Consider the following 25,037-nt stretch of genomic DNA (forward strand, 5'->3'; position numbering starts at 1 on the left):
ACAACGGTAAATCTCTACTAGTACTGTTTTTGCTTCATGCATATTCTTGACAGGTCTTTTAGAACCGTTTTACGAATACTGAAGGAAACCTTGAACAGTGACAACTATGTACATGCTACAGCATTTTCATTGTATATACAGTGAGCCAAAAGTATTCACGATTGTGCAGCAAATACTGTTTATTTGTGTTCTTGCTGAAAGGACAGTGGTGAATCATTTAAAATGCTAAAATGTACCGTGAATCATGAATGTTTAAATATGCAAGTAGGATAAACAAAGTAAATTACGAATTGTTCCTACCTGATGTCCTTGCATCCCTTCCCTGTTGTCAGTTGTATGACTCTAGGTGCTATTGAGCCCACGTAGCCTCCATTTGGTAGCTCCCAAGTTAAAGGTCCATTACAATTTCATGTGATACCAGTCTTAAATTTAGCGTTACTAAAACAAATCCAGTGGCTTTTCTGTTTTACTACGGGGTACGAATGATAAACGAAGGGATGCAGAGGAGATCTCTGATAGTTTTCGTCATGTTTTCTGTGCAGTGGATCTCCGGAAATCAGGCCACGCCGACAGCCCAATCCTTGTAGACACGAGCCCTCCCACAGCGGGGTCGGTGTATGATGGACCAATAGCGGGCCACGATGTCAACTTCCAAAATGATCAGAGTGAAATCTGTGCAAACTGGCGAGGCTTCCATGATGAGGAGAGTGGAATAGGTAATACCATTATTCGTTCAACGATGTAGAGTGTTCTAATACTCAAGCAACTTCGCCCTGTAGACAAATGGGCCGGTTACATCTTCTGGTCAACTTGGCCAACTTTACAATTGTGATTAGAGATAATATGACGTTGATGTTAGGAATTAAATCTAGAGTTAGGGTTAGGATATTGGAATGAGTTCATAAGAGCGTTGGACCGCGTTGGTCTGATATGGTTGTTAAAGGAACGAAGCATTCCACATCATACTCAAAGCTCAATACTAAAAAAAAATAATTTTTTGAACACTGCTGATATTGACTGTCGCTGTTTTTTTATTTTATTTTAATGTATTATTGCTTACAAAAACTTACAATAGAACTTGAACATAATCTATTACCAGACTATTACCTATGGGGTGTCGGTACCATCGCTGGCGCAGATAACATCGTGCCGTTTGAAGCCATTGCCCATTCATCCTCCCGAGGCTGTAAGCAGCTTTCCGTACCGCTGCTTCATAATACTACATACTACTCAACACTCATCGCTCTGAATGGCGGACACAAACATTTGAACACAAGTGCTTCATCTAATGGAGGTAGGAACCATATGTGAATACAAAGTATATCTCTGTTACTTATATTTTCATAAGCATAAAACGTTTCAAAATTGATGTCAAGAAAAAGTATGAGGAATCTTGTTTGTCTTCTTTTCTTATTAATGTATATATACCGCATGCAATCTGTGTTCTGCTTTAAAGTCTATGTTTGTCCAATTATAGTACTTGTTGATACCACCCCTCCAACAATGGGTTGGATCAAAGACGGCCTCGACAAAGATGCCGACATGCAGTTTTCATCCGAGCAGTCATCAGTCTCAGCAAACTGGGGAGGTTTCAGCGACCCTGAGTCCGGCATAGCCTCTTATTCTGTCTCCGTTACAAGACGGCATGCCAACAGAGGTAGTCAAAACATTATGTTCGTATGCTTTATCAGAAGCCACTGTGAAGCGTGTATAACACCTACCCCCTGCAGTAATACAATTATCCAAATACGTGAGCACACATCGGGGTTAAAGTATTAGCAAACAATTTTGTTAAATATTACACGTTTGGGCGTATCTTAATGATTTAATCCTTAGCTTGGCTTCAAGTAAAACGTCATTTTAGCTTTGCGTAGTACTGCCCTCATACATGCAGAACTGTTTTGAGCAACTAATTGGATACTTGAAACTGCAATAAAATCTTTCCATTGTAGGTAATGAATCATCGGATTGGGAGGTTATACATCCTCCACAAGAGGTAGACAGTAACACGGATCACATCAACTGGCACCACTTCCACCTTCACCATGGCGACACCGTGGTGGTTCAGCTTACAGCAACCAACAAAGCCGGTTCCCACGTCTTGGTAGAGTCTGACGGCTTTGTGGTGGACACCACGCCCCCTGTCCTGCGCTTCCTTGGTGATGGAGCAGCATCCGGGATGAACATGAAGTTTTCTGTAAGTCATTCTTATTACTGAATATGTAAACCAACCAGTCAAAGGATGTGTTAGTTGACGTCTGGACTAAGAACATTACAAAGCATAGTTACATGTTCCGTTTATTTCTGTCATATTCTACAACATTTTCTGTTATCTATTGCTGATAACATTGTACATTCCCCATGCAACTTATGCCCCAAACAGGAGAAAGCATTTCTCTAATACAAGCAGTTTCCGATAATGAACAATAGAACTTTAACTGAATAGTACTTTTCTTTGATATCCAGTCCAGCCTTAGTTTCCTGTCTGCGAATTGGATCTTCGAAGACAAGGAATCTGATCTGGACCGCTTTAAGATATCAGTTTTTGAAACGCATGGTGGGAGAAAGCACATGCTGTACCTGGGAGACAGGTATTTATTTATTTTTAGATTACCTAATATCGTATTAATGAAAAGAAAGCTCTAATATCATTGTATACCTGGAAGACAAGGTATCCATCTTAGTTTATGTTCTTATACCGTACCACAATATCATAAGTACCTTTTTTTATAGATTCTGGTCACAAACTTTTTTGTATGTTTATTATATCTTACATTGATGATATTAACTATCACTAACACGTTTTGAGACGTAGAGAATCACACGGAAGTTGCAAATGACTTTGTATTAACATAAATAAATAATATATAAATAATATGGCAAATACTAAAATATTGAAATAGGTACACATAAATATCATGCAAAAGTGTTACAATGTACTGTTCAGCCATATGGAACCTTAACGATGTTAATCTCCAAGCAGATCTTGCGATGGCATAAGATTACTAGCTGGGGAAGGAGTTAAGCTGGCAGATGAGTGGCGAATAAAACTCTTCTGCCGGCTACCATTACCATTTTTATTAATACCTTCCAGCATAAGGCAGATCATTGCAGGGTCAATGATGAACTGGACAAGCCCACAGCTAAACCTCAGGCCGGGAAGACATTACTCTATCCGGGTAACTGCCGTCAACCGCGCCGGACTGTCATCCGTTCATGATACTGATGGTGTCGTAGTGGACACCACACCACCAACGGTACATTAAAAAAACATCTTATTCATTGTCACTTAAAATGCAGCGAAACTAAATTGCCATCAAGTATCTAAATACCGCGCTTTATAATTATGTTTATAGGAAAACAGTAAGGAAGTAACCTATTGAGTTAATGAACTTGCAGATGGTGAAGGTCCGTGTAGGGGTTCTTGCTAGTGATGTAGAGGAGGTCGTGGATGGGTTTGTGTGGCAAACAGACAGGAAAGGAATCCTCGCTAACTGGCTAGCATCCGACGGGCAAAGTGGGATTGAGGCGTACTGGATTGCAGTCGGCAGTCACCCAGGTATTTATGAATGCGTACTGTTATTTGCACATCAAATGTTAAAGAGTTATCTGTTTTAAATGGCTTTGTTATAAAGATTTACATCTGAGCAAGCACTGACAAATGAAAACATGTCCTCTTACTCCAGGAGCATCTGATATACATGGTTTAAGAAGCATGGGCCCTGCGATAGACGGGTACATTGAAGGGATTGATCTGGAGCTAACCGATCTAGGCACCAACACTCCCGTCTACTATGTCACAGTTTTGGCAGAGAACGGGGCGGGCTTGTTCTCCCAAAATCTAACATCTCGGTACGAAATACGAATTATTTATTGTCAAGATGATTCGAGCTAGCTGTCAACAAAATGCTGTCTGTCTCCTTGTCTATAATTAATTGTGAAATTTTGAACATGGCTATACTTTTCCACATCCAGGCCCATAAAGGTTGTACCAGGGGACAGGGCGGGGGTAGTGTTTGACGGCCCTCTCACCGTTTCCAACGACTCACACACCAGACCAGTCGACATCGACTTCCAGTGGGACAACACAGCCATTACGGTTCAGTTTGAGGGGTTCCGGAGTGTCCTTAACGGACTTGCACATTTTGAGTGGGCCATTGGGACCTCTCCTCGGCTGGACAACATCCAACCCTTTACTGCCGCTGGAATGGTATTAACACAAGACAGCCAACACCCAGGATATGGTAAGTAAAAACAAGGGCCCCTAGATAATCATTCTAATCATATGATATACACCCTGTCTCTTTGGAGTATCGATGAAGAAAGGTGGCAGTCATAACCACAGGCTTATAAACCATGCCTGATTTTCATCCTTCAGGTCTGCACGGATCGGGACAGGCTCAAGCTCTAGTTCCCCTCAAGGCAGGAACAACGTACTACGCCACCGTCCGGGCGATAACAGGAACAGGGGACATTCTGGAAACATCATCCGATGGGATCACAGTGGACAGGTCTCCACCTGTGACACAGATTGTTGACATCGGGTGTGATGTCTCTAATGAAAGTGTTAGAGGTGAAAGCTGTTACCAGATGAGCAGTGACTACCTTGAAGGTGAATGGGACACATCAGATAATGAAAGTGCTGTAGCCTTTTCAGCGTTCTTCTACGGCACTGTTCCCGGTCTGAGTGACGTCACACAACTTACCTTAGCCACAGATGAAAACAGTGTACCGTCTACTCTTGTAACTCCTGTATCTGATGGAAGACCCAACTTTCTCAACGTCCTGGCAACAAATGAGGTATTTTTACTACACATTTATCAAACACTACATTGCAGATACATTCGGTTGTCAAACATCTATTTTCATTGAGCAATCTGTTGTTCATATGTATCCTGTATTTTCACGGTTTGGTCCAGGTTGGCTTGAAATCTGTGACCACTTCAAAGGGTGTCATCGTCGATGACAGCCCGCCAGAAGTTGGAGTCATCACCTGCTCTCGATACGTCCAGCCGAGAGTGCCCATCTCCTGCTCATGGACCGGTTTTCACGACAAAGAGAGCGACATATCACACTATGTCTTCGGCCTTGGTACCGACGAGGGAGATGACTCCATCTACAGCTTTACAACTGCTTCTGCAAAAATTTCAAGCACAGATGAACTACTCAACGGTAAGAACATTGATAAGATAGTTAGAGGCTAAAACTGTATGACCTCCTCATTAATAATTATTATATTATTTGAATGTTGTCTATGATAAACATATTATGATACGTGTTTGTATTGATAGATTATTAATGATTGTCATCATCATTATATTGCAGGTGTAGCACTTGAGCACGGTGGCAAATACTATGCAACCCTATCTGTCGTGAATGGAGTGGGATTACAATCCCAGGCTTTCTCTGAGCCAATAAGAGTCGACATGACTCCACCAGTTCCTGGAATGGTCATCGAATTGACAGGGGTTGATCTGATTGAGCTACAACATCCAGACAACCGAACTGATGTTAGAAATTGTAACTCACGAGAAGGTAGAAGAAGTTACTGTTACAGTAGCAGCTTTATTTTGCACTGACTTATTTACGCTATAACTCTTTACACGCGCCCGATTCTATGAATTATACTCTATTGTATACATGTATCATAGTCATTTTTTACCTGATTTTTGTTCCTTTTTCTTCAGATTGCGAAGCAAACAATGCAGTCTGCCAGAAGTCTCTTACGTCAGTGTACGCAGCATGGGAGGATTTCGTGGACCCCGAGTCCCCTGTGATCAGGTACGAAAAAGTTTAACATCAGCATTTCTATGGTAAAGTATAGTTATGTGATTGGCTCAGGTATTCAAATGTTTCCAAGAAATCTAGAACCATTTCTTATACCACACACACACATACCCGATATAATACATACAGGTATGAAGTTGCAGTTGGTACAGCACCTGGTCTGACCGACCTATCTCCATTCACAAACGTCGAAACTACAAAGCGTAGTGCTGTGGTAGACGGGCTTGATCTCAGTCAGCTTCCTCAAGTGTTCGTCATGGTGAGGGCTCATAACGCTGCAGGACTGGTGAACACGGGCACGTCTGATGGCGTCTTCATCAGTAGAGTCAGCTCAGGGCTTGTGCCGCTCCGACCGCCGATGGTCTACGATGGAGAAACTATGGGAAAAGACCTGTGAGTATAAATAAAGTTGATTTTATTTGTTCATAAAATATCGTAAACACAATGCATTACTTATTTTGCAATAGTTTGGTTATATTGAGAAGCCACACCACCTTTTGTTATATTGTAGCATGACCTTAGTCTCCTTGAATTGTGAAAATAAATGAAGGCCATTATGACATTATCCACACAGGGATTATCAGGAGCGAACAGATCAGCTGTCTGCTACCTGGGACTTCAGTGGAGATCCCTGCCCAATTTTGAGATACGAATGGTCCATTGTTCGCATCGATGAGCATGTTTTACAGCCACTGACTACCATCCCTGAAGGTAGGTACAATTTGTTCATGTAACATCACATAAAATAACAATAAGTTATCCGTTACAGTTATATTTTCTTTGACCCCATGACTTGCATGCTTATTTATGCTTGCGCGATCGACCCATTGTTTTTATATCATGACAGGTCAGACTTATGGTCAAAACGATGAGGTCGAGTTGGTGGATAAACAGACGTACTATTCTATCGTCCGAGCAACAAACGCCCTGGGGTACAGCTACCTCGCACGCTCTGATGGTATCACTATCACCAAGGAACCACTATTTCCGGGACATGTGAGAGATGGTGGTATATTTGGGGTGGATCTGAATAGCCAGCCGTCCATTACTACAATCTCTGCGAACTGGGATCGGTTTGGAGGTTAGTAATTCAGCAAACAATGTTCTGTTTTACCCTTTACTTCTTCTGCTATGTCCGTCATTTTTTTTATTAAGTTAAATACGACCCATGACCAAATGACAAATTCTACCACGTACCCTTTAGGAAATGAAGACATGCTATGCTTATCGGATCAGATACATATAACAATCGTCACGGATGATACCATATAAACTACATTTCATTCGCGATTGAAATGTAAAAAAAAACTTCTAACACAATATGAATCTTACATGCAGGTCCTGCGATGGATATACAGTACTATGAAGTTGCCGTGGGCTCTGACAGAAGGTTCCCAGGTACAAGGGACAACATTCATTCCTATGAGAACGTTGGTCTCAACAGGACAGCAACGTTTACAGGTCTTCGACTGGTACCAGGGGGTGTCTACTACGTGACCATAAGAGCGAGAGGAACTTCTACTGCAACGGCAGAAGTAACATCGAATGGAATCACTGTTGGTGTTGGAGGAAAACCTCCCGAACCACTGCGTGTCGACATACCAAGGTCTCGCATAGCGTCCTTGTTCACAAACGAATACACAATCAGTGCTTGCAAATTAACAAAAAAACACGGCTACTTTCCCACCAGGTGGAACAATAGGCACCATGTCATTTTCGTGTGATTTCCACTTCCATTCTAGTTAACATCCACAATCGCTGTGTGCGTCGAGCTCTTACATAACAGTACCACACGTCACTCTCACACATGTTTCTAATTTTCTGGCAGGTTTATCTCCTCTACAGAGGCCCTCACCTTTGCATGGGACGATTTCCTGTCCGAAACGCCAATGTTGTTCTATCAATGGGGTTTGACGAGCAGGGTACGTGCGGAAATACAGGACCGTTCTTGCAAGGAAATGGTAAAGTCAATTCTTTAGATACAGATATGACGTTATGTACTTGCTTTACCGATGAATTATTGTCATGACAATCACCGTCTTTTATATCTGCTTTTGATGAAGTGGATAAAATTCATTTCCTCAATACCTTTAGCAAGAGTTTCAGGAGTCGGAGACCGTTTCAGTTCCCGAGGACGTCAGCCATCTCTTTGACATCCACCCTCTTACGGCAGTTGGAAAAGACACCATGATAGAGCAACACGACCTGGAGCTGGAACACGGGAAGATATACACAGTCGTCATCGTTGGGACAAATGAAGCCTCCGAGTGTGTAACTGTCACTCGCGATGTGTTGGTAGACACTACACCACCGACTGGTGGGGCAATTGTTGTCGGAGAGAGAGACCTGGAGGTAATTAGTCTTTTTCATGTCATTTCATTCGACGTAGTCTGTTATCAGTGCTTTGTCATGATTGATACGGACAAAAGCTGATGCGTGATGTCATTCCATAGTAGAAATCTATAACTGATCTGATGTTCTATCGTATATTTTCTAGACTGTCCACTTCGTGAGGATCCCCGATGTGTTGCACATCGCCTGGGAAGGCTTCCATGACGAGGATAGCGGCATTAAGAGTGTGGAAGTAGCACTGTACGAGAGGGCAACGTGCTCTGACCCCTCTGGAACGCTAGTCGCTCTTACGGAATTTATCAATGTTCCACTGAACTCGTCTAACTACCTCTTTCGGGAAATTTCAATGCAGGTATGGCAAATTCATTGCAGATGGCGTAGTAATTTATGACGTAGTAATGAGCTATTGAGGATGGGACTAGATGAGCTGAGGTGAATGAGCTTATGAATTTAAACTTAAAGCAAAAAAAACGCTTTTGATAACCTGGCAGATAATGCATTGTTGACAACAATATACCTTGTCCAAGAAGCCTAGTCCTTGCGTGCTATAGAACTTGCTCTTCAATCCATATCATACTGTACTATGTATATGCTTCATTCTTCAGGCTGGTGTGCCATACTATGTGCAGCTGATGGTTACGAACAAGGCTGCATTGTCTGCACGTTTTACGAGTTCCCCCATCCTGTTGGATAGTACTGATCCTACTGCAGGTGTTGTAGTAGACGGGCTTGACTTTAAAAGAGACAGAAGTCACCAAAAATACACAGACAAAATAGAAGGTTGGTGCTATTTCTTGTCATTAATTGCAATATCTTTTTAATACATTGTCTTTCCTCCAATTTCTAATATTATTGCATCCAATGCGAAACAAAGTACTCAAACTTCTTCAGGTGTCTTCCTCCATATGCCAACCCCCGAAGGAGACTCGTGCCCCAGGCGGAGGTATGATTTTGCTACCGAAAGTGAAGATTGGTCAGCTGTTCTCACAAGTGGAATGTGGAAACCAGGCAGGACTGATACCATTCTGTTCTTACCCGACCAGGTATGATTCAAAGTTTCTAATTTTTTGTTTCTCATGTTGTTTACATGGTAGAAATAGAATCAAATTGATTTCTTTCATTTGTTACCAACATTGATTGTAACATAAAATCAGTCACATGGAAATGATAGATTATTTTGCGTTCATGTTTAGATATCTTACGGGGAAGATGGTGGTCTTGAAGTAAAGATGCAGCGAGACATACGAGAGCCAAGAATGAAGTCGGCTGCAGTCCATACCAAAGCTCTTTTGCAGGAAGCTGGAAAGTACCAGGTATGCTTTTTTTTTCTAAATAACTATAGAAAACCACTGGTCGCAAGTCTAATCATGTATTTAAGTTATATGGGCACACTTCTGATGAATAATCTGACAACAACAGATGACTATCCAAGCTGCCGGTGGAGCCATATCTGCTGTTACAAGTGTCACGTTCTGGGGAGGTCCAGAGGGAGTTGTGGCCGGGTTTGACACATCTTTTGATGACTACACCGAAGAGGCAGTAACGGCTGCTTCTGAGGAATGTGACTGTTGCTTGAACACTACCACAGCACAGGAACCCGGTATGTACAAGGACTATGTCGATGGCGACTGATTCTAATTTTATAAATGATGATGGGCTTTCCAAGACCAGAAAACGAGTTTTGTTATGGAGCTACTAAAATGCTGCATAAGTACAACATTTGTTTAGTATACAATAGATACGCTTGATACTAGGCGGAAGGTGTACTCCTTTTCAGAATACGCAACACCTATAACAAAGGACCATTTCCCAATAATAAGCCATTGAGAAACGGGAGAGACCGACCATAATAACTCTTTATCCACAATATTTTAGGAGCAGTAGATGCTTGCAACTGTAGCTGTTCAACGTCGGTCTCCACGCCGACAGAATCTGTCGATAATGCCGGCCGAACAGCTACCGATGGCCCTGCTTTAGACATGTTTTGGGAGTTCGAAAACCAACCAATTCCTGGTGATACGTACAACGGATCAGAGATGGACTGGGGAAAAGACCACCCATCCTTCGGACTACAGTTACAGAAAGGCAAGTTTGCTTGCTTTCCAGACTCAAAGATCTGCAACATAATTGAATGGTGTCAATTCTTATCAGTATTCATTAGCGGTGTTTTCGACGTGCTCTGCATGCCATACCATAATGTTATTAATCATCGGGTATGGATTTTTCAGTATGGCACAACTTTATTTATCTAGTATCCATCTGTCTATTCATCTTTCTGGTTTTTTTTTTATCTATACCTAGTGGTGCGTACCTAAAGCTCGGACTTGGAATTGGACCTAAAATGTTTAGGTCCAAGTCCAAAAACAAACCTGAGCCAAGTCCGGACTTGCAAAAAGCAATTTGTCACTTATATTCCCTTTTTTTGTTCTAAACCCTTTAAAACCTTCCATAGACAGTGAAATTTGCACTGAGACAAAAAACTTTTCGTGTTTACACCGGCTGTATATAATTTGCATGTATTTTTCACATTGCATTTCAATTCATAACATGCAATTTTATATGCACCATCCCCCCTCCCCCTCAAAAAAAAAACAAACAAAAATTCTAGTTCACATAATATGAAATGATGGGTTCAGGTTCGGACTTAACGTCCGGACTTAAAGTCCGAACCTGAACCTGAACTGCTGGACTTGAATCCGGACCTGAACCTGAATATGAGTTTAGGTACGCACCACTATCTATACCTATGTATATATGCAGGGCGGACAGGAGATGGCGCGGAGAAGCATTATGCAGTGATGTGGCTACAGCCAGCCGTTGCCGGACATGAAGCTCAACAGGAAGTGTTTGAATTAAACTTTGACCCGTCCGAGGCATTCCACGTGTACACATTGGACTTCAAAGTTGACCGAACCGACCAAAAGAACGTAAGTTTTTTTTTTTTTTTTTAAACCCTCCGTCCATGCTTTTGGCCCTCTACTTCTAGCACCAAAGCCGCTCGACAAAGTATTTCAAATGAATATCCCTATATTCATATATATCATGCTTATCAAGTAGCTAAACGTATGTAAATTATGCTCGTACTGGAGTTGCTTTTTATGTATTACAACCATATACATCTTCATTTTCATGAATTTTATGTTCCAATACAGGAAGTCTGGTCTGTTGATCTCATCATTGACGGTGTAGCAGTCCTAGCTTTATCAGGGTTACCTTCACTTCCGACCGATGCTGTTGTCACGCTCAGCGTCTGGAATTTTGATGACTATGTTCCAGATGTAGAGGACCCCTTTAATCTACCGACAGCAACAGCAAACTTTAAGGATGTAAGGTAAGTGAATCATGCCTTGTGGTTGGTAAAGCTCCGATGTCCCCCAAAATAGGGGGAATACCAACAATACGTTATGACCAAAACTGTTCTCCTTATGGTTCAGGTACGGCTCACAAAACTATATAATCATGTAGAAACTTCCGACAAACAGCAAGGTTTCAGGAAACGGCATGCCCACTTTTGTCAACTAAAAGTTGCGAATAAAGAAGACCCTGATGGTATGAGTCTTATTGTTATTATTGATGCTTCGCATTTTGGTTTTGCACAGCTTTCCAGCGAGCTCAGACCAACTCTGCCGGTACGGTGAACCATTTCGCAATGGAGACAGTGCCATTCTGTCATTCATGGCTGGAGTGGGGACAGAGCTACATCAGGATGATGTTGTACCTTTTACGATGGTATGTAAGTCTATTTGTATTTATTTCCTGCGACGATAGCCACAATGAACACAATGACTGGTGGCATAGCTCGATACGATGATTCTTTGCGCGTTTGGGCATTGTTGATACCTTTGTCGATATATTGTGTCTAAGTTGACATCTTGTTGTTTTTTTTGCATGAAATGCCATTCCGTTGTATTTGGTATCATTTAGCTGTACGGTACGAAAAATAATTGTCGAATACTACTCAGAAAGTGAAAGAACACACATGCTATCTCGAATGAGATGCATATAGGATCTAGGACCGACTTACCAAAGTACTTATTGCATACCAGCAAATATTCTATCCACTCTTTTCCCTTTTTTGCAGGTCCCACATCATTCTTGTATTCCGTGTTTGACGACTTGTGACAGCTTTTACTGTTCCACTGACTGTGATGGCTCCGGGGTCACGGAATACCACGTACTGTTGGACAACTTGGTTCTTGATGTAAACAGAACAGTCGAAGATGGTAGCGACAACGTCACGGTCCCTGCTAAATACTATTTGACAATAAAAGCCAAAACAGGTGCGTTGACAATTATCTATCAAAACCCTGTTATGTTGTATGTGAATCGTTTTCCGTAGCTTACATATGATCATCTCTGCGATGTTCATTGTACTACGGTTGATCGCGTATATCTCTACCATTTTTTTAGCGTCGGGAAGACAAGTCGTCGCTTCCTCCGATGGCGTTTACATAGATGTGACACCACCGACGTTTGAATCTCTCTTCCACGTGGACAAGTCATGGTCAATTAGCGAGCCAACTGAATTCCAAGGATCGAATTCGTCCATCGCTGTTCGATGGAGAGCTATCGACATGGAAAGCAAGGTACTTTCAGAAATATGTCATCTTATCAATGTAATAGTTGATTACACAACCATTTCAAGCTACCCTAGCTACATGTGCATTTTCTTCTTTTTTTTTATTTATAGATTACGGAATACCGCTGGGCTATTGGTACTACAAAGGGTAGGACTAATGTTCGAGATTTTGAAACCATCATCCCAACAGACGAGAAAGATGTTGTAGCTGTAGCAGAAGACCTGGATGGCCTTCTTGAGGATGGAAGTGTCTACTATGTTACTGTTGTTGCTATCAACCTAGCCGGACTTGAGGAGACTGTATACACCAATGGTGAATATCAGATTGCACATTTCACAGAACCCTATATAGGCCGTTGGTACTCCTAAGCCACACTGCAAGCACAATAATTTTTCTCAGAGCATTGCATCCTACGGACTCTTATCTTATTTCTATTAATTTCTTTAGCCTGACCCTACGTTGCTTACGACTTGTCACGCATGTCTTTTTAATGAAGATTATTAATTGTGATGTATGATCTATATGGTAGATACCGTACCTACATATGATACTTTAAAAGAACACATATTCGCCGGGAGAATATGGAGTATTTGGGGTAGTAAAAGACAGCTAATTTTTGCAGTTGTTTGAACTGAGGTCACAAAAATGACAAAAATAACACCAAGACGAACATTTTCCCTTTTAGATACATTATACAGAAATGGAAATGTATAGCATGGTTGACGTTAGAAAGATGTGTTTTACAGGAGTAACCATTTTGACGACTGAACCGAACACTACGAGTGCGAACGTCTCCGTCCCAGGCACCGTGCCGATTGCTCAAAGTGTGGTGTCGTCCGAGGATCAGACCAGTCTCAGTTTCATTTGGACAGCTGTAGAGGACGCTGGTATAGATGCATACTGTGAGTTTTGATTAATGAATTATCAAACCAGTTACGTAAAATGCAATCAGCACCATTATGACGTTTCTACGTTACATTCAACGTTCAACATTCATCATAATTATATTATTTTTTTATTCAATTCGCATGCACATGTAGAAAAGTGCATCGTAATCACCTTTATTACTAGCATTTTAAGCTGTCTTCATTAGCATTTCAAGCACATTTTGTTTTGTAGACGAAGGTATAAAACAGTTACTTTGTTAATGGACACACAGGACTGCGAAACTTTGCATTTATATGGAACTGTTTCCCATTATGCTCTCAACATGACCTTTGGTAATGTACTACGTAATTTGCATAACAGATTTCAGTATTGGTAGCTCAAGAAGCACGCCAGACGACATCGTTCCCCGTACTCAAGTTGGAGTTAACGGATCCGGATTCGTTTCCATTCATGACGGCATTGTTGAGTTCGAGGGGTTCAACGGTGACATCTCCGATATGAGAGAAAGGACTATTAATGATGTCAACACAACATTTACAAACAACTTCTTGATTGAGCCTGGAAGGTATGGATTTTTCCAGTCTTAGTTTCATTTACATATCACACTAACTGCTATAAACACACGGAGTCATGATTTTGTTTCCGTCCCCTTGTAGTGATTGGCTTCAATATTAGGCCAATATTGCAGCGATTGTATTGATAAATTCGCGTGTACATAATTTCCGCCTGTTTCCAAAAAAAAGGGCGCACATATGCAAATCGTTCAATCTTCCTTACTACTAAGATTTCAAAATGAAAGCAACTTTCGTACACTCGCATCAGTTTTTAGGTTCCCTGAGGATGTCACCATATAATAGAATCACCATTACCTTAAAATTACAACACTGCCGTAGAATTACAGAGTGTACTACTGGGTGGTGATATTTCGAGGACATTTGCGCCATGTGTAATTGACCCCTCTCTCCATGTTTTCTTTCAGAAACCTGTTTGTACATATGGATGCATGTAATGCAGGTCATAAGTGTGGCGGGATTCACACACCGATCGTTGTGGTAAAACGTAGGTACACGAATCATGTATTGCCATTTGTTTTGGCCATTTCTTTTTTTTAACAAGATTTGTTATAAGTTTATGCTTATAATCATCTGCGTCTAATGCATATAAACGTATCTTTTTTTAAGGTGAGCACGATGTTATTGAAGAATCAACAAGTGGAGAGGACATTACCTTGAAATGCATAGAGCATCCGTTTGATGGGGCCAATGGTGCTGTTGTCGTGAAAACCACTGGTGGTCAGTATACGTACTTAAAACTGAATTCAAATTTTGCAGTCCGTATTTTATGACTAAGGCGGTTGGGGCAGTAAACTGATATGGTTAACTCGCACAGCAAGATATGGGTTGATAAAATATGTGACATTATATCCTCTCACTGTCTTGGTTTGCGATATGCCCATAGGTCTAAACGTCGGAGAAAAGATTATGTGCAGTCCATTGTCCCAGCAGGATGTCGTACAGGAATATACATCAGATGCGTCAGCTAGATTCAAGCCCATCGTTGTCAACCCTTACCAAACAGCGGAGTTTACAGATAGAAATCTGCGACATAGGTAATATTCTACGTGCAACCCTGTCTCACTGTTGCGTCTGTATATGGCAGTAAATGCAATTCTCATGTCTAAATTATAAAACCTGTTTTAGGGCAAGAAAAAAAGATTTATTGAAATAACTTACGGAAATGTCCCCACAGGATTCGTCGGTTCACAGACCACAGCTTCGTCCTAAGCCCTATCGCCGGTTTTGAATTAAGAGGTCCCCTCAACATGACAGTGTCATTGAAAAATGTCACAGCAGCAGCTTCTGTGCTTCCTAGGCTGCTCTTTTGGAATGCAGGTAAGGTTACTAATATTCCTAAAAAGAAAGCAAACTTAATAACCAATTAAGTTACGGAAAATGCACATTTTTGTGTTCCTATATATAATACGCATGTGCAGGAAGAAGCAATGCTACAATGTAGAAATGTTATCCTAGTCCTCATAGGCGTCAGAACATTAACCTGTTGAGGTTTTTAGCACAATATCAAGTATGTCCACATTTATGTCGTGAAAACTTGGTACTTTACTGGTTTCATTCTAATAGAAACAACTGTGAATCTTTTCATTCAGAATCAGAGATGTGGCAGGATGCCGGACGTACATGTCAACCCTCCATCCAGGCATACATGTACAAGAACGCATCGGAGTTCAGCGTTCTGGTAAGTATTACTAACAAAGGAATCATCGGATTAACATGTTTGTGTGCTTTGTTGTACTAGTTGGCAAAAAGCTCTATATTGAGATGATGGTGAACCAATAAGAGGTCCGTTACATCATAAGCAAGCAAGGAACAATTTTTAAATTTTTTCCAGGTTTGCAACACAAGCAACGTGTATGGAAAATCTAACTCCGTAACTGGTGCCAAAAGATCGCTCCAGAGGGAAGAATTCTTTGGAAAAGAAACATTCTTCCTTGTTGCTCTTGTAGAGATGTCTTTTCAAAACAGTGCACCGCGTCTCGCCACGCCAACATATTTGTGGACCGTCGAGGATCGCGAAATAGTAGTTTACCTACAAGCGATAGACGACGACGATGATGACGTAACTTTCAGTGTAGATAGGTCTACTGAGACGTTGTTCGCAGGAGACGTTGACATTGACCGAAGTGGGAAACTCCATTACAAGCCGTGCAAAGACTGTTTTGGCCAGGACTATGTAACTGTTGTTGTGTCCGAAATCAGGAACGATGGTGAAACGCCGCTTGTCACAAGAGAGACAATCTGCATTGATGTCCTGGCCCTTGAAGACAATCCTGATGTCTTTGCAGTTAAGAACGGAGCGAAGCAAAACAGCTCGAGTTATTCCATCACAGTTACACTGGAAGAGAACAAAGTGCTATCAGTAGATCCATCAAAGTATGATATCCTGGTCTTCGGAGCTGACGTAGACACGTATGATGTCTTGTCCCTAGTTTTCCACAACCCAAGCAATGGCACTTTGTTGATTTCAAAGATGTTGCGAAACATCACCTTCTTCCACGACAGCACCAACGACTATGCCACTTTGGTGGATGGGGTTAAGTTTGCTAATGAGTCGGTGGAGGCAGTGTCTATCCCCTATCCACAGGATCTCCTGATGCCTCACCGACCAGAGCAGTACTCCTGGGTAGCTATAGGCTTCACCTACATTCCGGACATGGACTTCTACGGACATGATCAGGTTCGTGTATATGCTCATGACCAGGGTGGCAAAAGCTCCGACGTACTTACCTTCGACCTCTTCGTCCTTGAGAACCGCTGTATGAATGGCGGATTCTGCACGGGCCCCGGCCACGATCCCAACTGCACAAGAATACAACGGAGCGTTTCCTTCACTGGTTACGAATGCGAATGCCTAGAAGGTTACTACGGAAGGTACTGTGAGAGCGACTTCGACGAATGCTCCTCCAACCCATGTCCTCAGAACTACACGTGTATCGACCTTCCCAACGACTTCCTCTGCGATTGTGGCTCCTCAGCCTGGCCATGTGCGTCCCAGTCCCTACCGCCATGGCAGATCGCCCTCATCACCATCCTTTGTCTCGGGGTCACCATCATTGTCATTGCTTGGGTCAAGTGTAAAGCATCGAAGAAATCCAAAAATAAGATTGAGTAAGTATGAGAAATGATTCCCAATATCGTATAACTACTGTGCTGTTTCCAATTCTTTTTTTATTTGTTAATGAATATCAGAAAACAAGAGGTCGACAAATAATCTGTAATTATATAGCACATGAAAACCAGAATCAATGCAGACCTTATAGTATTACCTGATCAGAAAAAAAACATAGCACTTAACATACAACTTTTGTAATGCTAATGACAATCCATCTCTGAAACTGGACAAAATAGGAAGATTACTTCCAAAACGTACCGCGTAACTTCGATCACCACTCTTCATTGTCAAACAGTGATGTTTGTCATGGGTCTCTAGATCTCATCAATTCGTAGAGACTCAGTTGTCTTTGATGTTGTCCAACGGTATATGTCTGACCGTCATCAACGGAACATAAGTTTTTTTTTCACCTACAGACCACATTCTATGTCTGAAGAGGACATCGAGCTTCATAAGATTCCCAACGAACGCCCAAGTGCCCTAACTGAACTCAAGCGTAACCCATGGGTTCGACCTGAACTTCCGACCGAGGCACCCAAAGCACCGGCTACTTCTTTGAATCCGTTGAAGGAAACTGGCGTCAATAAGGTTGGAATCTATCTACGGTGCTTTTTCGATTTGGGTCAAATGTAAATTGTAGGCATCACTGTGTGAGAAGTGAGGTCAGAATCATTGTAGGTGTAACTTACAACAGTATAGAGAGTGATTGAACCATATGTATTTTTCAAGATATTTGGTATAATGTATACCAAGTACATTGTTGTTCCTTTCAATTTTAAACAGCCTATTAATATGTCTGTGGTATCATCTTTCCTTAGACCAAGCTGACATCCAGCCGCAGCAGCCGTGCACGTCGCCTGCCTCCCATCCCCTGAGGATTCGCTCGTCAACTTAACATAACTCTAACACTGATTAGTGCACGTAATTGCGCAAGCCTTCTGCTTGTGCTTGGTCCCTTTTGTCACAAATAAGAACGGTTTTCCATTGCTTAAAACATTTGTATTCTTTTTCAAAAAGAGACATGGGTTTCGGTTTTCCGAAAATTGGATTTACTAGCAAAGGTTGATAAAGTGAAATTGACTGAGATAAGAAACAATTGCACGAAGATGTAAACAACACGTACTTTTTGCTTTATGCTATCTATTTCCTATCGGCGCATTAAGTAATTATCTAATTTTGAATAGAGAAATATCAAAAGTAATTCCGGACAGGATCCATTCATTATAATCATATGTCCAACGATGAAAGATACATTAAACTAATAAACGCAGGCTGTAGGTTGTGATAAAACAGAGAATGGTACAAAACAGGGTTGAATAGCAATGACAGGTAATAAATCTATTGTCGAAATTTAAAAATAAAGTTCTGAAAAAAAAAAAGTAGATGGTAAGACATTCAGTCTCCATACCCAATGTCGCTATACAAGTAATTGGTTTTTGCTAGAACAATCCTAGCACTGTATTAAAGGAGAAGATGTTGATAATACCATTGAAAACCGTATAATTTGGCTTCAATACAGCTATTTTATTGGGACTGATATAATGAATAGTATCTGAGAGTCTTGTGTGAGAATGAAATAATATAAATCAACTGGCAGCACTTTCGATTTGATCCTTTTTATTTTGTTTGCTACGTGTTCTAATGTTCTATAATTATCATTTTCTTTTAGTATATCGTCACTGCCATCACCATTATGGCATATTGGAGGTGTGGAAACAGCGAGTGTCGTTACGACAAAAACATATGAAAGAGCTATGTACGATTTAATGCAATTAGAACTACTTTAGGCAAAGCATCCCTCCTTTTCAACGTGACATGAAAATCGCTTTTCCTGAAAACAGGTCCAATGAGTCTGATTCAATGTACATTCTGATTCAATTCATACTTCCTCATTATATAGCAATTATGTCACTAGATTTCACGTTATAGCATCACAAAATCAAGTAGCTAATAGTGCGCATGCACCCTACGTCAGCAATTCGTGATTAGACTACATATACGACACCAAAATAAAAGATGACGCAGTAGATAAGTGTGCTGTACGTCAGCACTTGAAGGGTTCCCGGCCGCCATTGCAGGTTGAGGTTGAAGCGGCGCTCCGCAGTACCTCGGTGGTGCTCCTGAGGTCCCGTATTACACCCCTGCCGTCCCTCAGTACCGCACGACGCCAGTCCTCTGAACCGGACTTCATCTGGGGACAATAGCATCTCATCAGCACAGACAAATCTATTTGTTTGTGTCTAGACATATCAGCGCAGAAAAACAACAACTACTTGTTATAGTCTTAATATGCATCGAAATGTGTATGTGTTTGTGTTAAACTGCTATAGAAACGTTGTGGTTAAATCACCAAAGCAATGAGGAAACTAGAAAGGCCGACATTTGCTTGAGAGCAAATACAGCATATTTCAGCCATCTCCCTCCTCATGTAACAATAGACTGTTCCAAAATCACTCATGTGCAAAAATGGAACACTTCTGCGTAAAATGACTTCTAACTACTAATCACACTTATGAGCAAAAATGAATCTTACAAAAACCCCTTCAAGAATGGACTCAAAAAAATAGACGACTCCAAAAACACTTCCGCTAAGAAATGGAATTTGGAATCATCAGCCGTCCAAAACCATATTTGAAAAAAATCCCCCCTCTGTGCAAGAATCGACTCTTCCTGCCTTATACCCCTATGTAAAGTGGAGCAATCCAAAAATATATCAGCTAAAATAGTCAGCAAAGTCCACAAAATGAATTTAAAAAAATACCCCCTTCGTCGAAGAATGGAATCTCCCAGCTCACCCTGTTTGAACTTGCACAATAGACAAGTCCAGAAATACTCACAGTACATGGCCTTTTGTATAAGAAGCAACCCAGTCCAAAACTGAATTTTAAAAAAGTCCCCCGTGCATGAATGGGCTCTTCCAGATAACACAAGGCTTGCTGATTGGCTGCCGAATCCTCCTCATGTACAGTCTTCAGGTGGGGGTAAACTTCCATTTAACAAATGGAATTCGGAATCATCACCCATGTCCAAAACTGATTTTTTTAAAAATCCCCCCTATGTGCAAAAATGGACTGTCTCAGTAGTAGTCTTATGTCAAGTGGATCAGTGCGAAAACACTTCCACTAAAAAAAACATTGGCATTATCACCAAAGTCTAAAAGTAAATTTTAAAATACACCCCCTGTCCAACAATGGACTCTTCCAGCAAAATAATCTCGCTCATTGGCTGGCCATTAATTGGATTTACCTTGTCCACCAACCACCTGGATGTCTATGGACTAGGTACGTAGGTAGATAATTGGATCTACCTGGCACACCTGTGGCCCTGACACACCAGAATGACCTAGAGGTCGTTGACCTCGGCACTCCAACCTTACCTATCCTAAACTCTCCCACAAAAACCTCCTTAAGGAGCCATTTTGAAGTGATTTATACCACGTATTATACATGGATCCTTTGAATAAGTATCTAGGGCACCTCTGTGCCAAATTTCAGGTCATTTGGATGTAATACCATGGTACAGGGGGCCAAAATATACAGTTTTGGTCCAAAAGTTGCAATAAAACCTCAATAAAATCATTTAAGGAGCAGACATGAAAAAAATGGAAAAAACACATTTGGGTATTTGCCCACTCTACCCTTGTGCCAAATTTCAAGTCATTTGGTCTAGAAACGGCGGAGATGAATCGCTTTGAAAATTTGACAGGAGAAAGAAAGAAAGAAAGAAAGAAAGAAACATTACGAATACTAGAAAGGCCGACATTTGCTTGGGAGCAAATACAGCATATTGCAATCCATCTTCATACAATAAAGGACTCTTCCAGAACACCCCAATCTATGCAAAATGGACCAGTCTATGTGGCCCATTTCCCATTTATAGTGCTAAAGCTACCCCAACACCAAATTCCAGATCAGTTGGCTTTCTCATGACACAGGAAGCAAAAATGTACATTTTTGGTCAATAATGGCAAAAAATCCCAAAATTCAACAATTCAAGGTAATGTATGCCCAAAGTGAAAATGAGGTACTGTGGGCACATGCCAGACACACCTTCATGCCGAATTTCAGGTCATTAGGTTTTCATACAAGGGTATAGGAGCCAAAAATAAACATTTTTAGTCAAAAATGGCCGAAAAACCCAAAATAACTCAATTTTGAAATGATCGATAACGAAAGCGTTGATGTGGTCCTGTTGTCATATGTCCAATGCACCTGTGTACGAAATTGCAGGACACCACAATTTACAATCATTACCAAAGCACAGACTTCTTGTCAAAGGCAAATAAAATATTTATAAATCCATACGTTACCCTTCTGGTCTCCTCTACCCTACGGTTGTACTGCTCTCTCATGGAGGTGTCTACGCTAATGAAGTCACCAGCAAAAGCCATGCAGTGTGATAACTTCTTTTTCTTACGTTGTAGACTGTTCACCTGATGCCAGAAAAAAACGAGTTCAGATACTCATATCCAAGATGGCGGCGAGGCTAACACCTCCGTTAGACCGCTCCGCTTGAGTGAACGACTTTCCCTGCTTTTACGGTAATAGGATCTGTCAAAGTACGTCAAAGTAAAGGTGGCACCGTATACAGCCATCCTAGTTACATTTGTAAACGTTTCTAAACGTTTCTAGAGCTTTATTAGCCAATTTCTGTCGGGAAATCAACAGCGCAGCAAAGAACAAAGACCAAGCGGACCCAAGCCGACAAAATGGCGAACGACGACCACAAGAAACGGACACCCGGCAAGCTATACAGCTTACTGGGAATAGCTAACGACGCAAAGGAAAACCAGATCATCTCTGCGTACAAAGAAGAAGTGAAGAAACACGAGAAAACTACCAACTCTACAAAGGACAAGCATCTCCTGGCCGCAGACCGTCAAAACTTCCGCGAGGTAAGCAAGGCATTCTATGTTCTATCAGACGGCGAGCGTCGACGGCTTTACGACCAAACAAACGAAATCGCAGAGCCAGCGCAACGAGATAAGAAGGCCAAACCAGATGATAGTTACTTCATCCAGTACAATGAAAACAGTGTGACGGTGTATATCCCGGCAGATTCGGACAAAAAGTGGATAGAGATTGTGGAGACTCATTATAACATGCCAACTGAGAAGAAAGGAAAGAAAGGAAAGAACGGTGAATACGTGAACGGTAACCAGCTCACAGCGCCTTTCCAGGACCCATACACAGACGAACTCATTGGTACAGTAACTCTACACATCTATCATACTTGCAAGATCCTGGTACAAGGCCCAGCATGTTACCTCTGGGTAATGTACACCTTCGAAGAGTTGAAAAAGTCGATGGCATCAACATGTACGATCGCTGAAGTGGAATGTGAAGATATCATGTGCAATGAATGTAACCGCCCTGGGCCCGAGGATGCCGGTGTTATCCAGTGTGACATGTGTCATAACTGGTTCCATTATGCGTGTACTGGCGTGCATGAGTTCATACTACACGAGCTAATCAAAAATGTGGAAAGTGTGTTCATATGCAATCACTGCTCACTGGATAGTATTGCAGCTGACAGTGACACAGAGTCGCCCGAATCACGCCAAAATGTCGACCATGAGGAAACAATCCCAAAGATGACGGCTGGGCCACACGACCACGAGGAAACAACCCCAAAGATGACGGTTGGGTCACACACCAGTGCAGCGATCGATGGGAACAACAACGATAGACTTTCTATGCTGCAATGTAGTGTAGATAAGCTGGAGGCTATTCTGACAAACAGAATCGTTCACGAAAACGAGAAGTTTGACGCATTGTCTGCGCGCATTTCGCTGATTGACACCTTATCGTCGCGCATTTCTCACATGGAAGCTCTGTTGTCGAAAACAAAGGACACTCCCGCCGAGAAAATGGCAAAAACTAGCGACAGTGAAACACTAAAAAGGCGCGTCAATGCACTAGAAGCAGAGAACAAAAACCTACGAAACAGAATAATGCTCTTGGAACAGAAAATCACAAAAAGCGGGGACCGCACCGTGAGTCAGGCGGACACCTCTCCAAAAACAGCTCCCTCAACAAGACAACATGAGTCATCAAACAACACCGCTGCAGCCGTGCTCACCATCCCCACTAGAAACAGATTCGAGGTTTTATCGGACGACACAACAGGTACAGAACAGATCGCAAGTGCGTTAAAAGCTATCCGCGGCAGCAGTCGGTCACAGTCCGGCACAGCTGATGACAACAAACTACAAGCAGAACGCAAGACAAAGGACCAATCATCCCACTCAACACGTAACAATAACCAGCCGCAGACACGGCCAGCGCCAAGGCGCTCAGCCTAGCAGAAATAGTCATCATTGGGGACTCAAACACAAAAGGCATTATCCCCAGCGTGCTCTACCCAGGTAAACAAACAGACAAACACTCAGCGATGACAGTTCCTCAAGCCATAGAACTGATCACAACAACGGTGTACTCGGATCCCAAGTGCATTGTCTACCACGTGGGGACAAATGACGTAAGAGAGGAAAGGGCGGCAAACGGTGTAACGGAGAACCTGAGACAGCTGGTAGCGACAACACACTCAAAATACCCCAACGCGACCATAGTTATGTCTGCCATACCGCCGAGAAACGACAAACATCTGATGGAAGTCATACGAGACGTGAACACTTTCTTGGATATTCTCAACCAAGAAACCTCCTATATCAGCCTGGCAGACAACAGCTATCTAGGGGAAAATGGTTCCATCAAGGCAACTCTGTACAAACAAGATGGGTACCACCTCAACAGAGACGGCCTTAAAGTGCTGGCAGCTAGCTGGAAGGCTGCCATTCATCCGACTGTAGGAATGGGTCCCTACAATAGAGGGAAAAAAAGGACCAGTGCTCCAACACAGTTGGCAGACCGACAGACCCGCTCAGAAGCAAGTCTCACGCAGACGTCAGAGCAAACCAGGCAACGCACATCTCAAGGGTGGCGTCTATCAAACCCAAACTCTGACTGGAAGCCGAACCCAGACTGGCGTCCGCACGACTTGCCGAATCCAGGCTGCCGCCCGTCCGAGCGACAGAACCCTGACTGGCGCACGTACAGCCGACCTGACTCAGACTGGCGTGCATACGACCGACAGAACTCAGACTGGCCTACACACCACCACGACAGACAGAACCCAGACTATCGTCCACGCGACCGACAGAACTCAGACTGGCCTACACACCACCACGACCGACAGAACCCAGACTATCGTCCACGCGACGGACAGAACCCAGACTGGCGTACACACCACCACAACCGACCGAACGCAGACTATCGTCCACGCGACGGACAGAACCCAGACTGGCATCCACCGCTCAACACACCACTCCACGGAATCCACGGTTATGGCGACCCATACCTGGACTGGTTGGCAGGAGAGATGAACGGGCCGAGAACATGGTTTCAACCCCAGCGACACGAAGATCACCCAGCCTGGCGTCGCAGCTACAGAGGGTTCTAACCTCCAGCGCCGTATCCTTACATTATTCACGATATTTGGATAGCATACATAACAATAGAAATGTTGTGATACTTAAAAGAATAATACATAAACGGAGTCTACAACTTCGCTGGATATTAAGTTAAGTTACGTTAAGTATATGAGACCTCGGGTAGTATTAGACAAATGCAACAACAAGATATAGTAGAAACTTTACAAGTGTAGATGACTAAGAATGCTCCTCAGTAAGGTAGGCTTATTTATCGTAAAAGTAGGGAAAAGTCAGTATTAAATTGGTCTTAT

General features: G+C 42.2%; 2 protein-coding genes across 2 annotated transcripts in view; one reads left to right on the forward strand and one right to left on the reverse strand.

Moving 5' to 3' along the window:
- The first annotated feature begins 9,558 nt into the window (after positions 1 to 9,558).
- LOC118413675 lies at positions 9,559 to 18,204 on the forward strand. The gene is made up of 18 exons (XM_035817202.1): positions 9,559 to 9,739; positions 10,015 to 10,224; positions 10,900 to 11,066; positions 11,292 to 11,470; positions 11,739 to 11,868; positions 12,221 to 12,419; positions 12,550 to 12,725; positions 12,830 to 13,031; positions 13,466 to 13,621; positions 13,968 to 14,172; positions 14,587 to 14,666; positions 14,789 to 14,899; positions 15,066 to 15,216; positions 15,357 to 15,499; positions 15,772 to 15,860; positions 16,014 to 17,290; positions 17,711 to 17,882; positions 18,113 to 18,204. Exons 1-18 carry the CDS (start codon positions 9,559 to 9,561, stop codon positions 18,167 to 18,169), a joined length of 3,885 nt encoding a protein of 1,294 aa, XP_035673095.1. The 3' UTR covers positions 18,170 to 18,204.
- A 1,116-nt stretch (positions 18,205 to 19,320) lies between these two features.
- LOC118413420 overlaps positions 19,321 to 25,037 on the reverse strand; it is a 19,605-nt gene continuing 13,888 nt past the window's right edge. Inside the window, exons 2-3 of the mRNA XM_035816789.1 lie at positions 21,604 to 21,726; positions 19,321 to 19,485 (exon numbers count right to left, since the gene is read on the reverse strand). Coding sequence (XP_035672682.1) covers positions 19,339 to 19,485; positions 21,604 to 21,726 — 270 coding nt within the window. The 3' untranslated portion in view covers positions 19,321 to 19,338. The remainder of the gene's footprint in view (positions 19,486 to 21,603; positions 21,727 to 25,037) is intronic.

This window comes from Branchiostoma floridae, chromosome 4, assembly GCF_000003815.2.
Source record: "Branchiostoma floridae strain S238N-H82 chromosome 4, Bfl_VNyyK, whole genome shotgun sequence".
Lineage (NCBI taxonomy): Eukaryota > Metazoa > Chordata > Leptocardii > Amphioxiformes > Branchiostomatidae > Branchiostoma > Branchiostoma floridae.

What these genes read in the sequence shown, in the direction of transcription:
- LOC118413675 (XM_035817202.1), top strand. Translation starts at nt 9,559, where the DNA reads ATGACTATCCAAGCTGCCGGTGGAGCCATATCTGCTGTTACAAGTGTC. An exon ending in GGAGACTGTATACACCAATG is followed by an intron (nt 13,032 to 13,465) that starts GTGAATATCAGA and finishes TGTGTTTTACAG; the next exon opens with GAGTAACCATTTTGACGACT. An exon ending in TTCTTGATTGAGCCTGGAAG is followed by an intron (nt 14,173 to 14,586) that starts GTATGGATTTTT and finishes GTTTTCTTTCAG; the next exon opens with AAACCTGTTTGTACATATGG.